At 37.6% G+C, this 15810-nt stretch overlaps 1 protein-coding gene across 1 annotated transcript in view; it reads left to right on the top strand.

The window, feature by feature from the left end:
* LOC103815655 (dynein axonemal heavy chain 5-like) overlaps positions 1-15810 on the top strand; it is a 148880-nt gene that overhangs the window by 94318 nt on the left and 38752 nt on the right. The window contains exons 60-66 of the mRNA XM_030238620.2: positions 3599-3817; positions 6306-6482; positions 9808-10002; positions 11232-11387; positions 11666-11848; positions 14804-14974; positions 15429-15807. Of these exons, the coding sequence (XP_030094480.2) occupies positions 3599-3817; positions 6306-6482; positions 9808-10002; positions 11232-11387; positions 11666-11848; positions 14804-14974; positions 15429-15807 (1480 nt within the window). The remainder of the gene's footprint in view (positions 1-3598; positions 3818-6305; positions 6483-9807; positions 10003-11231; positions 11388-11665; positions 11849-14803; positions 14975-15428; positions 15808-15810) is intronic.

Here is a 15810-nt window from a genome sequence, read left to right as displayed (position 1 = left end):
ACCTTTCAGGTTCTAGCCTGGTCCAAGAGCCATTCCCACAAGGCTGCCAACATGTAGTTATAGTGTTTTAGAGGGTGAGAGAGTTTAATGTGAGTTATTTTATGCTGGTCAGAGAAAGGTCCTGGGCATGTTTCACTTAAGAGTAGAGCTGTGACTGTAATGATGTTTATTTCTTCTGGTTTTGTGTGCAATGCAAAAATGATAAGAGGGGCAGACTCATCTCACCACCTGCTATGAAGTCCTCTCTGAGGGCAGCTTGGAAGAAGGCAAAACAGCTGCTAAACTCTTGAGGCTGAGGCCCTTGCTGGCACAGGTGCTGTCTGTACCTGCCCCATGCAGGCAGATGCAGAGGGCAGTAGCAGCACTGGCTGGAGCAGGAGCTGGGAGCATTGTCTGTCTGGTTCCACAATGCCAAAGGCAAAGAAAGGCTGAAGCTGCTGCTCTCACACGAGCCCAGTCATGTTCCAGGGTAGCACCACTTCTCCAGGAGCACAGATCAGAGTGTGGACCTCATGTCTTAAATCCTCATGATTCATCTGCATAAAATTCATTTATTCAGCCTTTCACAGTGCATCCAGCTGGAGCAAATTGTGTATCCTGCTCTGCTGGGTGATGCAGAGGGATGAAATGAAGGGTGTGAAGCTTGTTCACAGGGCAATGCCACTAAAATTAGAAAGGCTACAGTGGTTCATAGTGGTTGGGAAACATGTTTCCTTCCTGCCTAATATTGGCTGGAAATGTTTGTATGGAGCTGATTGCAGCTGTAATAGTCTTCTTGTGCAGAAGATTCTCTTTGGCAGCAAAACTTGCCTCCTGCTCTGATGGCAGAGTTCTATACAGGAGGCTGCCAGCCAACCTAACACTGATGTCAATACAAAAGCTGTGTTTGTACCCGTGAAATTTTGAAAACTTTAGTTTGGGGAAAAAAAAAAACAACCGGGGGAAAGCAAATAGTGATGATTTCAAAGGCTCATCTGAGCCAAGTAGTCTTTCTGCCTTTGGGAATCACATAGGTTGGTCATCCTGATATGTAAGCTGTCAGTTCTCATGCCACCAACCATTGTTCATCACATATGATCAAGCAGCCTATAAATCAAACTAATATTATAATGTCTTACACGTTGTTATGATTGCCCTGAAAACAGCTGAGAACTCTGATTAAATTGTCTGTAAAATAGTTTCTTACTATAGGTTATCTTCCAGAAAATCTGTAAAATCTTGTGTAAATAAGTTTAGGGATTCTTTTCATGTTAGAATACAATATACTATTTTTTTTTGTACTCATCTGAAATATTTTTATGCTGTCCCTACATCTTCAAAGCTGATAGCCTTTTAAGAGTTTTTAAGAATGGGGAAGTTTGTTTCATCCATCTTTTGCACTTTTCTGGGTAGTTTATTGCTGCACAGGGACCTGCTTTTCATATTTACAAGGCATCATTGCTCATATGTATTGGGAATTCACATGCCCATCCTTTTGCATTGAAGTTCACATCCTGCTGTGATAAATGTCAAGGTGTTATATGAATGCACACAACCAGGTGTAAGTTCTCTGTTGTTCCAGCTGTTCTGCCAAGGCTGTTATTCACAGCCCTCCAAGGATCTTGTTTCCTGTATAAGCTCAGTATTTGTCAGCTGGGACTGAAACAATATGTCATATTATCCTTCGACTCCCATTTTTAGCCCTCAGAGAATTTAAGGATATGAGAATGCTCTGCAGTAGGGAAGGTGGTGGAAGGAGGTAGAAGAGGGTTGGTGCAGGGCTCCTGTTGGATCTCAGGAAGAAAGACCTGACAACAGATGGCTAAATGAGGCATCTGCTTTAATAAGACAGAATAATAAGAGGGGTTTAAGATAGTTTGAATGGCCAAAAGAAAAAGTTTTCTCTTCATGGACAGGATTTGCTCTGCATAGGATGCCATGGGCAAAAATATCCTGGCTCTCTGATGCTGCATGAATGTGGGGTGTCCAGCATTTGAGGGGATATAAAGTTTACTCACTGTCTGTCTTCTTCTTATGACTTTTTTAAAGGAAGTTGTCTTATTAAGCCAGTTGTTGTCAGGCCTTTCTTATTCAGATGCAGAAGGAACCCTGCACTATCTCTCTCTCTCTCACTCTCTCTCTTGTACCTCACCCTTTCCCCTCGTGCAGGGGGGGACAGTAATACTATGCCACCTGCTAAAAACTCCTTTGCTGTTGGAACTTTGCCCAATGGTCCAAGATTCACTAAAATATATTAGCAGTTGATCTGAAATCTGCTTAGCTGGATTTAATCAAAACTCACTGATTGAGCCGTGCTTACTTCTAGGTGATGCTCTTTAATGTGTTTTTTGATAAACAGTGAAGTAAAAATATTTCAGCATTCTTGCATGATGGAAATTTTATGAGCAGACATTTTACTGGTTCATCTGGATTCCAAAATATGTTTTTGTCTCTGGGATCTGTCAACATAGCAGGTGGCTACAGTAGATGAAATTTTACTGGCAGTGCGATTCTCTAGCATATACTGTCTGCAAATACCTAGATTGCTAATATAGATGGGCAGAGATACATGTGATGTACCTGTAGGCAATACACATGTATGCAACATACATGTACACAGACATTAGTAACCTACTTCATTGATTAGTACAGATATGCTTCTCTAATTCCCTGCTCACAAACCACTCTTTTGAGATAGACCAGACCCCAACCCATGGTTATGCTGTTGATTAGGAGTTATCCCTTAAGAGAGATGCCTTTTACTGCTACTTTTCTGATGTGATGTAATGCAAGTGTCAAATTTCATATTCCTAATAAAACAGGTTTTACAGATTCTTGGTTTCCGTCTTCATAACTCTTATAGAAGAAAAAAAAAACAGAAATAAGAGACATGATATTTAAACAAGCTTTTTTAAATATTCAGAGTAAATGAAAGCAACCTTTATCTGTAAGTGTGAATTTCATAAGAAATTTGTTAGGCTCTAATCCTTTGCAAATGTATATGGAAATACTTTCTAAATTCACAGAATATTTTTTCAACCCTGTTAGGAATATAAAAGTTAAAAGGCCACATTTAAATGACTGGTAAGTCATCATGCAAATTTATAGAGAAATGTGAAAAAAGTCTCTGGAGTTTTACTTTCCAGAGGAGCAAAAAATACATTTGTTATATTTTTGTTGTAGAGGTAATTGATGGAAAAAGAAAGCAGAAGAGTAGTGTATGTTGTAATTTTTATTATTTTATAATTAATGAAGACAGTATTAAATTTCTTTTGCATGGAGAATATATTACAGGAGGCATTTATATAAGGCAACCCATAGTATATTGCCTCATATATCTAGTATGCCGCTATTTCAAGTGTATTGTGATTTGAAATCATTGGTCATTGCATGATCAATAGACCATTCTGAAAATATTATTAAATATCTTAAGATTAACTTGAATAATTTTAATGCTATGCTTCTTATCCAGAAGTAAAAAGAAAAAACTTCTGTCATCTTAGAACATGTAATAGTTTTAAAAGTAACCAGCACAGTACAGTATGTGCCATTAAATGAATGTCATTTGCTTCTGTCAAAAAATAGGTATTAACTACTCTTTACTTTTAAATATCTGTAGGCAAATTTAGCTTTGCAGGAAGCAAGACTTGCAGCTGCCCAAATGGAGCTGAATAGTGCACAAAATCAGCTGGACGAGAAGCAAATGGAGCTGGATGAAGTACAAGCCATGTATGACACTGCTGTGAAAGAGAAGCAGGCCTTGCTCGATGATGCTGAGGCTTGCAGAAGGAAGATGAACAATGCCTCAGCTCTGATTGAAGGATTAGGGGGAGAAAAGGTATTAGCACACATGTGCAGGTTTCCAGCACAAAGTAGCTGTGCAGTTTGAGAATGCTCCGTAATGATCACAGCAGTGCTCAGCAAACTCAAGGCGTGGTGACATCTTGATATCACAGGACACTTTTTTTAGTTATATGTATGGTTGTTTTCCTTGATGTTAGTGTGTCTAAAAAAGTAAAGCAATTTCTTGTTAATTCTTCTGCCTGAAGATTTATGTTATAACGTATGATTCATATGAGGATAAAGTTCAGATTTAAAGCCAAGGAGCCAAATTCCTTTTAGCTTTTTTAAGAGGAATTATGCTTAACCTAAATAATTGCCCTAAAATATTTATAAGAAGGATTACTCTCTTTTTCTCACCAAGTATACAAGAATACAAATTTGAAGCTTGACTAATTTCCTGAATTATAATTGAAGCTTAGGTTTCTACTGGAGCCTTTTACAGAATTATGGGCTAATTGTTATCCTCTGCACTGAGCTTGAAATTCACCCTTCCTATGCAGATCTTTTTGGCTTCAGCCTGAAGGTTTTCAGAGGAAGCAGGATACTCTTTTCCTCCCTCTTCTTATTTGCTTTGTTAATTCCTTCATTGATTTCACACAAAGTCAAAATTTATGAGAGTTCTGACTTCAACCATTGTGTCCTGTGAAGCCAGCACCTCAGCATATCTTTGCATTGCTGCCCTTCAAATTACATCAGTCAAAAATCTTAGATGCTTTTTCGTATTTTTTCAGTGAATTTCTAAATTTAAGAGCAAGGCAAAAATAGGGAATTATAGTGACTTATTGTGGGTTTTATGAAGTTTTGTAGGAGCTGTTATTCCACTCTACTTTTGAAAATTCAGACAAAAACAATTAAAGACTCTGTATGGCACTTGGAGGATTAGGCAAAACTGACACTGGGTTAAAGGTATGTTTTTTAAACTTGAAACATGCAGGTCCTGACCAAGATTGGATGCGGAGTGATTGTAAAGGGAACAGAAATCTGGAAAGAAATTAATAAGCAAAATATCAATTAATTATTTGAATTTTTTCTAGCATATGAAAAATAATACTTATAAAATTGCAGCCTCATGGAATAATTGAGATTGGAAGGGACCCCTGGAGACCATCTAATACAAAACACACATCCCTCCTTCCCCCCTACTGAAGGCTCAGGGCATTTTTTGGTTGGGATTTGAATATCTTCCAGGATTCCACCACTTCCCTTGTCAACCTATTTCAGTTTTTGACCACTCTCTCTGAAAGAGAGGGATTTTTGTCTGTTGAATTTAAATATCTTATATTCCAATTTGTGTCCATTGCCCCTTGTCATTTCACAATGTACCAGTTTCCAAAGTACCGAAGTTCCTCTTTGCACCTTCCCATCATGTATTTGTGCACATAAGTACATGTGTACAAATTCCCCTGCACTCTCTGTGTTCAAGTCTAAACAATCTCAGCCAAGGCTGCCCCCAAATTTTAGATCCCTGATTAGTTCTTTATCTGCAAGTCTGACATTAAGCAAACTGCCTTTCCCTCATTAAATCCTCACTCGATTGTGTTGAGAACTTTTGTCAATGCCTTCCTTAAAGCCTCAAGGATTGCTTGTGTCTTTCTGTGTTGTCCCTTCAGATATTGGGTTGCTGAAGTTCCCCATGTAGATCAAGGCCTGTGGATGCAAGGTTTCTTCCCCTCATCTACTTCTTGTTAATCACATTGTCTGTGACAGACAAACACATCTCCCATGCTGATCTTCCCTCTGATGCTAACCCATAAGCTCCCAACTGGCATGTTGTTCATCCTCGAATCTCCCATACTGACCACATGCATTCCACTGCCCTCTCACATGAAAGAAAACCCCTCTTCTCACTATCCCAACCTGTCCTTCCTAACAAGCCCATAGACAGCTGATGCAGCTCTCCAGTAGTGGATGTCTTTCCACCACGTTCCCATGACCCTCATCATATCATGATGCTGCAACCACGTGGAGAGTCCTCTTTTGTTCTCCATGCTGTGCACATCCATGTAGAAACACTTCAGAGAGGTGCCAGCTGTGATAATAAGCAGTATGAAAGCAGTCCCCACCATTCTGTCTGGTGGACACTTTGTTTTTATGGTTATCCTTAGGGTGGTCCTCCATTGGCCCAGTTTTGTTCATTACAAGGTCCCTACAGTTTATTTCACCCCACACATTTTGTTTGCCAGGCCTGTCCTCCACTTCCTCACGTGACTATTGGCCCTCCTCTGCCTGACACTTCATTCCTCCCTTAAAGCTCTTCTTACCAGTTTGACCAGCCTGTTCCCAAAGATGCTTTTTCTCCACTTGGTCAGGTGGTTGCCATCACTTCCAAGCAAAACTCTACTTCTGAAAAAAATGATTTAAAGCAAAAAATACTCCTGTTTTGAAGAAAAATTACTTAACAGAAAGAGATAAGTTTTTAAGTTAGATGTTTTTGTTAGTTTTGTGTCTGTTAAGCTAACTTCTTTTTAATATTTTACATAAAGCTTCGTTGGACAGCAAGCAGCAAAAGCTTTCAAAATCAAATTATTAATTTGGTGGGGAATGTTCTTCTGGCCACTGGATTTCTCTCTTATTCTGGACCTTTCAACCAGGAGTACAGGAATTTCCTACTCCAATTGTGGAGGAAAGAGATGGACATTAGCAAGATTCCATACAGTAAAGTAAGTGTTCGTGTTTTGTTCTGACCTTATTCTTTGCCTTGCTGAAAAATTATATACAGAGCATGTCATTCCAGAAAAGTACATAATTGGAAAATTATATACAGGCTGTCACATTCAATCAAATTTTTAATAAATAAAAAATCTGAACAGTTGACAGAGGTTCTAATCCAATATGTTTTAAATTCCTCTTTACACTGTCAGGCATTTCACAATTGGTATGTAGGACACTGCTCTGGCAAATCTGAGAGAGAAATACTGTCTGAGATGAGCTGCCCTGGGAGAAATAGCAGAATACAGGAGACAAAGTAAAACTTATCAGCTTAGAATACACTCATCTTTTCATAAGAGGAGACATCACCTTTGCACTTCTGTGTGTTACCAGTATATACCCTTCTGTCATGCCTTCTGCTGTGTACCCACAACATTTAATTTTGTTTAATTTGAAGTGTCTTGTAGAAAGCATTTTGCATGGCTTGCTCCAGTGTTAGCTTTTAAATCCATGCACCTTTGTCACCAGTGAGGCTGTTTCAGTGAGCTGATGTTGCAGTATCTCCTTCCCTGGCCTGTGTCTGTGCAGGCAGAGGTTGCCCAAAATGCAGTTGGAGCTACAGTCCCATATTCAGTTTCTGTTTCCTGCCACTTCATATTCTGCCTTTATTAAGGTGAGCAACCTGCATGCTGGGACTATGAGACAGGGCAGGATACCTTGCATGAATCTTGTCCTTTGCTTTTACCCTTACCCCCCTCAGGAGTGCCAGACCTGGCAGATGTTCTGGTGCAGAGGCTTTGCTCATGGCCAGCAGCAGCCTGGCTCCTATTCCATGACTTTTAGGAGGTCTGTCTAATAATCTTCCCTGTACCTGGAAGACATATTCCTACTGAAGGCAGAATTTAGGCCATAGTAATCAAAGCTGTCTTTCTGGGTAATCTATGGTGTCTTCCACTTGGTTTTGTGAGTACCTGTGTACATTTTCTTTCAGCAGTAAAGGCTGGAGAATTAGTTCAGGGACTCTCTCTTCCTCTCAGCACAGGAGTTGAGGCATTAAGCTCAAACATTTCCTGTTTTCAGCTGTCAAAGATTTTGACAAAGCAGTTGCTGCTGAAAAATGCTATGAGCTACTGAGCAACCTGTGTACATCTGTATCATTGTGAAACAGCTAAAGGGAGATATGCATCTTCTATTCAGTGTTCTTGGGATTTAGCACTTAAAACCTCTATCAAGGAGACCTCTTTTCCATGAGGGGTTTGCTCACGTCACAGAAGTTACTTTTGAATATCTTTTTTATTATTTTTAATGTTAGGTTAGCATAATTCTTGTAATGCTGATTAACCTTGACTTGAGAGAGGGAAACTTGCAATCCAGCCTAATTTATGCTATGACTTAAAAGATGAATGACTCTGACCCACCTAGTAAAGCTCTCTGAAAGCTGCTGATGATAAAAAATATGTAAGGCCAAGACGGATTTATTAATAAAGTACCAGGAGCAATACAAGTTTCAGGCAATATTCTTAACCAGTGTGGCATGGGACTTATCCTACATACACTCATCCCTGGGTGGCTCTTTCCCAAGTTCAGTGTACAAAATGTTCTTAAAAGCTACTTACTTTGGGGAGTATCTGTCCAGATTCTCACCATTTAAAGATAAGAAACTGGATATATAATGTCCTTAGAAAGCAATACATAAAGAATTAAAATTCTGCTTTCATGAGGGTATTCTGACCACACTACTATTTGGCTGCATCCTTGAAAATTTGAGGAATACTTTCTTATGGTTTCTATGTTGCTCTCCCCTTCCTCCCCAGGATGTCTCAGTTAGATGGATACCATAGTTAATGAGTTTCAAAATGTATTTCTCATTCTGTTTAGAGTTCCAGTTAAAGGCAGAATTATGATTTCCATCATACTGTATTGAAGAGAGTTTTGATTTTTCCCAGGGAGTTAAGTACTCACAAAAGGCAGCATATGGGGCTTTCTTGATACTTCACACTGCAGGAAAGCACAAGGCTTGACATCTGCCTTACTTTGTCACAGACTAACTGACCGTGGGCGTATGAGTCATTTAGGCATAACAATGTACAAAGATCTGTTTAAAATTAGCCACTTATCTGTTTAGTTAGGCACTTAAATTAGCTGAGTTTCAGAGTTGCAGGGTGACTGATACTTCTTGCTGTCGGTAAGAAAAAGTTCAAAGCTGTTTAGATCCTACTCATCTGCTTAAGGAGCTAAATATGGTTTTAGGTTCCAATTGCTGAAAATTTTGCCTATTAAATGCTTTTCTGTCCTTTGTAAAAATGGAAACTTGATTCCTAAAATTTCTCTGTCTCCTGAGGATGGTTTGTGTTGCTTCATCGTGAGCCTTCAATAATCTTAGAAGAAAAAAAATCAAAGGAGTAAAAAAGCTTTGGCATCTTGCAGCCACTGGTATCATTAGGTCTCATGATTGTATCACAACTCTCACAGCATTTGAAGTTTTGCTTTAGGCTTCAGATGCTGAATTATGTGATTTTCATAAGATTTACAGGCTTTTGCTTTCCTTCTTTCATGTCTTTATTTCAAACATGTCTAGATAAAGCCTACAAGTAGGAATTGTTGAATGAAAAATGTAAGGAGCAAATAAAGAAATACCTTCAATTTTTGTATTTTTAAAATTCTCAATCCTTACTAAGGTGCTTTTCTAAATTGGAGAGTTTGGTTTGCTATTTTCAGCGGCTTTTTCTTCACATGCACCTTTTTGAGAGGCCAGTTACTTTTTAGAGTGAATAAAATAAAGCAAGTTAATTGATAAGTGCAAATCAGACTTAAGGAGAATATGTGAACTGTGAAGGGTTTTAGCTTAGCAGCAATAATCTTTCATGATAGTTCATGGTTACTGATCCATATCCACATCTCCACATTCTTCTCTCAGTCTCCCACAGCCATCCTGTACTTGGAAGGCACTTTCCAGCAGGTGGAAGATCTTGTGAGCAAGATGACAATTCCACTTGAACTGGCAGGAAAAGTGTTTGCTATTAAAAATGGCAAAAAATCAGTTTGTCATTAGATATTGAACTGGCTTCAGAGTTTTTCTGACAGTCTGTGATGGACATCAAAGCCTCAACAGAATTCACTTTCATTACTTCTCAGCTGTAGTATTTGAGCCACTGAACTTTTAAGAAAAGAAACAGTAAGCAACAACTACCAAATACACGCCATCACACATTCTGATTAGAATAAGAAGAAAAACCATCCAGGAGATGTTTTAGTATAGGTCCTGTAACTGGCACTAATTTTGTATTTGCATGTTTGCTACTGGTACTGACTTTGTAATTGCATATTTTCTATTAGAACTTGAACCTTACTGGTATGCTTGTTGACAATGCTACAGTGGGTGAATGGAACCTCCAGGGTCTTCCAAATGATGACCTTTCAATTCAAAATGGCATTATTGTCACAAAAGCATCTAGATATCCATTGCTGATTGATCCACAAGGTCAAGGAAAGATCTGGATCAAAAATAAGGAAAAGAATAATGGACTTCAGGTAAGTAGTTAGTTTACAATTCTTTAAAATGCGTGTGTCATTTATGTCATCAAGCTTTGGCCATGTGTAATTTAAATTTGATGTTTATTGGTACACACTTATGCAGAAACTAAAACAAGACTGACACAGAACCTGTACCCTATATCAGGGTATCAATAACAGAACAAAAAAGACTGATGTATTATAGCTTATCTACTTTTATCATGAATCTTTTAATTGCTTGCTGTAGTGAAAGAGAAACAAAGAGGGAAGTAAAAGGTTGTATCTCATTCTCCACCTTCTTGGAGACTTTTATCTCCTGTTCTGAGTTCTCCCCAGTAAGTCCAGGGGGAACAGAGTTATATCAAGGTTCTAAATATACAAGTGTATAAATTATGGCATACAGCTGGGATATTGTAATTTGCTATGGTCTTGTTGGTGTTATGCTGTTGGTCATCCAGACACTAGCTTAATCCCTCAGCTGAATCTGAAAAAAAATGTAGGGAACATGTTCTTTTGGTGGATATACATATGTCTGCATGATAACAAACAAGAAGCGCAAAGTGGTGGAACAGAGTATTAATTTTTAAATAATATACTGGTTTAATTCTGTGTAATGTGCCTCTAGATATTTTAATTATACCTTTTTCAAAGAGCTTTGCCTGCAAGACAAGGATTTATTTTAAAAACATGTCTATCCTAATTTTTTCCTGGTTAAAAAAACACCCAAGAACCATGATTTAGGAGATTCCTGGAAAGGTTATTCAATTATCATCTAAAAGAATTATGTTAATTCTATTAAATTTGAATAAATGAAAAGGAGTCCGTGTGACTTTTAGCAATTTTAAGACTGGTGGGACTGAATTGGAAATTGAACATCATATGTCAGATCAGGCCTCCTATATAACACTGGTTCCCTTTCTGAACTCCATAAACATTTCCATACTTCACATTAGTGTTCTAAGCATAAATCTATTTCTATTTAGGAGATATTAAGATATTGCAATCATTAGATAGATATGCAGATAAAAAAGTAAATAAGTGACAATAAAGAAATATGATCTCCTATGCTCCTAAGCTGAAAGCAAAACTTCCATTCATGTCAGCAGAGGCAAGTTTTGGTCCCTAAAATGTAGCCATTTGCATATTTATCCAGGATGAGCACAATTTTTAAAGCTTCAATAGATTTTATGCTGTTTTCTGTGTGCTTTCAAGTGCATGTGTCTGTAATGGTGACTCAATCTTCCTAGGTTACAGCTATGAGCCACAAGTTCTTCAGAAGTCACATAGAAGACTGCTTGTCCCTTGGCCGACCTCTGTTAATTGAAGACATTGGAGAGGAGCTTGATCCTGCTCTAGATAACATCTTGGAAAAAAATTTCATAAAATTTGGTTCAGCACACAAAGTAAGATGAATTGTAGACATGAAATTAAAACCCAACAGGACAGATGTTGGGTATCGGGTAGTCTGAATACTGACATGATTTGTACCTTTAAAACAGTTGGAAATTGTATAGTGAGTTCATGGCGTTGTTTGAGGGGCTTTTTTACCCCTAATCAGAAAGTTTAAAAAGTGTAAATGAAAACATAAAAAAAGAGTTCATAGATTTTTTTTTTCATCAGATAAAATAACAGTTTTTCTGAATTCAGCTTTTGAAAACTGAGAAATGCTTTTTATTTTCAGGTGAAAGTAGGTGACAAGGAGGTAGATCTGATGAAGGGGTTTACCCTCTATATGACAACAAAGGTGGCTAATCCTGTTTATACTCCAGAAATTAGTGCAAGAACAACCGTGATTGACTTTACTGTTACTATGAAAGGGCTGGAAGATCAGCTCCTTGGCCGTGTCATCCTCACAGAAAAGCAGGTATGGAGTCTTGCAGTATTTGAATAGAGGGAAGGCTTGTTCAGTATCTGCACCAGAAGTGCATACATATTCAGTGACTTGGTTGAAATCAAATGCAAGAACAAAAATGTGAATGAAAGTTTAAAGGCTGTGCATTTGCTGAAATACAATGTGGAGCTGTTTTTTAATTGAATGGGTGAACCTAAACATTTATTTTAAGATCTGGCCTTGGAAAGAGAAGAAAGAAAATTATTCATTAAAAATACATCACTGGAATGCACATGACATACATAAAACAACTTTATTCCTTCATATATGGAAAGGGCTTCTTGTTCAGTCAGAAATCTCTTATATTTCTAAATTCCTTTTAAAAATTAATTTGAATTACATGAAAAAATGCTTATGAACTTGAACTACTTTTGCCAGCCAGGCTCTAGTGTGCAAGGAGATAAAAGATTCTTAAGGAGCCTTGAACCCTGACTTGACTCTATTCTTACTAAAATTTGCATTGATTATGTGGAAGTTAATATAAGGAAGAAAATCCTCTCTCAGGTGAGAGAAAAAAATTGAGGTTTGCATTAGCAGAGCTGCTGCTTTCAGTAAGTAGCTCAGGTTGGCTTGCTAATGTGAGAGGAGTTGCCTACCTCGAGGAATTAATTCTTCCTTTGACTTCCCCAAAGCATGTCCTAACCAGAGTTCTTTAGTGGTGCTGTCATTTTCTCCAGCCAACACCCTTCCACTTTGCTCAAAATGAGCCTTTACTGAAGTAATGACTGGAATTAAGGTGCCCTTCCTTCAATCTGACAGTCACAAATGGGGGCTGGAAAGTGATTGTAATGCACAAACTTCCTGTGAATTCTTCCATGGAAAACAGAAAGACTGTAACAGCGGGTACTGGAGAAAAATAGGGTGGGACAAATGCTTTAGATGCAGAACTTTTAATCTGTGCTCCAGTAGATGCAGGTTTCTGTAAGCAAAATCAAACAGCATCAGCAGGAGTGAATGGGAGTAACCTGACTAACCTCTGAAGGGAGGGAGAGGTCTAAATCAAGATAGAAGTTAAAGAAAAGAAATAGGTTTCTCATGACCTACATATAAAAATCCTCTTCCCACAAGATACCCTTGCTCTGTGTTGTTTTTTTTGCTTGGACAGAACTGTTGGAGAATTCATATTGAATGTATGTAGCAACACCTAGACTGCATTGGGTCAAAAATAGAGTCATTGAAAAATATTCCTCCAGTTCTGTACATCAGCTGAAGGGAGTTGCAAGGGAACTTGGTTAATATTGGCACTACTTGCTGCACAGGGACATGGTTGCAGCTGGTCAACATTTAATAAACTTCTTTTGGCAGAGATGAAGACATCATGGTTGTTGTCTCTTCTGTCTCAGTAAGAGGTGAATGTTGTGGTGCAGATAGTCAGAACCAATGGGATTCTGAAAAAATTAGTTCAAAGAAAAGACACAGCATGAACAGAGCTTCTGAAGAACAGGTTTTCTATTACAAAGAGACAACTTTATGATCGCTTAGCTAAAGTAATAGATTAAAGGAACCAAGACATTTTTAAAGATTGCTCCAGTGATCAATGAAATATGATCAAAGAAGTGTTTATTCTTCTCAGCTTTACAGGTTGATCCCGTAAATATAGGAAAAAAATCAGCATATTTTTGTACTTTGATAATGGAGTTGCTGCCACTGTTTGTGTTCAGAACAACTATTATTTATGTTACAAGTATGGTTGTGAAGTTCCCTTGCGAAACAAAAACTTGCTTCTGGTATATTTGCTGATAATTTTCTGAAAGATACTTTTACAGACTTATAAATAGTATAGGTTAAGTGTCTGAGCTTAAACAAAGCACATCCTTATATGGAATTTAAGCATGCAGTTAAATGTATTTTTGAGTGTTTTGTGGAAGTATTCCTTTTGTATAATTCCTATTGTATAATAATAATAATATTTTTTTGCATTAATGGTATAGAAAGAGGAGTAAATGTCAAAAGCTGAATTACTGATGCTTAAGCCATTCCCCTCTTTTGGGGTGCAGTCACTTGTAGCATCCAGAGAGCTACACTCTGTAGCCCTAGAACATATTTCAAACAGGTTTCCAAGTGAGGAATTTGAAAAATAAAGAAATTTGTCACTTCTTTGAAATACAGGAGAACCTCTCCTGTACTGTATAACTCTGTACATCTCCTTTTTCTCTAGCTTGACATGTTGACAAAAATGAAAATAAACTGAAGCCACAGGTATAGATAAGTTATTATTAACAATCCTTCTCTTATAGGAAGGTTGATTGGATTGATTAAATAAAGACAGCCAGCAAAAGTATCCCTTAGCTGTGCAGACTGTGCTGTACAGATGCCTCATTTCACTTGGTGTTGTGTTGACTTGTCTGCCTTTTTCCCCTTGTCATTGTCCGTCTTGTAGAAAGGGCAAAAAAATCCATATGACATAGATAATAATTGTAACATTTCCTGTTTTATAAGCAGCAGAGGATTGTATCTTTCAAAGTCACAGAATGGTAGAAATTATAAATGGAAAAGGTCATCCAGTCAGTTTTGCTCACAACGTAAAATCCAGCCATACAAAGCTTCTTTCAGGCCTTTATCTGATTTAATTTTAAGTACTCGATGTAATGTAGCTTTTATCACTTGCCATTGGAAACTATCTTTAGTGGTTTGTGTGCTGTACTATGAGGAAGATTTTCCTGGTAATTCAGATGTGTTTTCATTCTCCAGCATTTATGCTTCATTAATCAAATACATACAGGATACTTATAAATTACTTTACTGTATATATTCAGCATGTATATAAATTATTTTAGTACAGAAATATTTTGTAATATTTCAGTATTTTATGGAAAAGACAACAAAGTTCCCACTCTAGCATGCATGAAGTCACATTTTCTGTGTCTTTATAAGGAATCCTCCTTTTAATTGACATTAAATATTCTATGGCAAACTTCTTGAATACAGGAACTGGAAGCAGAAAGAATCAAATTGATGGAACAAGTGACATCCAACAAGAGGAAAATGCAGGAGCTTGAAGATAATCTGCTCTGCCGTCTAACCAGTACAGAAGGCTCTTTGGTTGAAGATGAATCTCTGATAGAAGTCTTAAGGATCACTAAAACAACAGCAGAAGAGGTGAAGGTTGAATTCACTGCAGATAAGTTTGTATTTATAAATACAAATTTGTAAATTTAATTTAAAGATAGTATATATAAAGATGTATGTATATTTTTTCATTCCTGTTTTATTTTTTCCATTCATTGCTACTATATAACACCTGACTTCTTAACAAATAAATAGTAGAAACATTTATTTTTCATTCATAAAAAAATTGCAAAATTAAACTGCTACCTGGATACTGTTCACATTCCAGGCATATTTTGCAGGTGTAGGTTTGAATCAGTTCCCATTGTGACAGGAGTTGGAACACATGAAGACACAATGTCTGTGTTGAAACACTGGCAGAGGGGAGCAAAGCACAACTAAAAATATTATTGTGGTCTTAATCAAGACCTTTTCTTTTTGCTTATGTAGTATAAATCACAAGTAATACAACCTAATCTTCATGATCTTTTCCATTAATTTCAAGGTCAGTGAAAAATTAAACACAGCAATGGAGACAGAGATGAAAATCAATACTGCACGTGAAGAGTATCGGCCCGCGGCAGGTCGTGGTAGCATTCTTTATTTCCTAATTGTGGAGATGAGCTTGGTTAATGTCATGTACCAAACATCTTTAGGGCAGTTCCTTGGCATTTTTGACCTATCAGTGGAAAGATCTCGGAAATCTCAAATTCCAGCAAAAAGGGTGGTTCATATAATCGAGCATCTCACCTACGAAGTCTTCAAGTACACAGTTCGAGGGCTGTATGAAAATCACAGGTTCCTGTTCACATTGCTTCTGGCACTGAAGATTGACTTGCAGGCCAAGAAAATTTCACACACTGAGTTTGAGACACTAATCAAAGGTA

The sequence above is a fragment of the Serinus canaria genome, chromosome 2 (genome assembly GCF_022539315.1).
Source record: "Serinus canaria isolate serCan28SL12 chromosome 2, serCan2020, whole genome shotgun sequence".
NCBI lineage: Eukaryota > Metazoa > Chordata > Aves > Passeriformes > Fringillidae > Serinus > Serinus canaria.
This window is presented reverse-complemented; position numbering and strand designations above follow the sequence as displayed.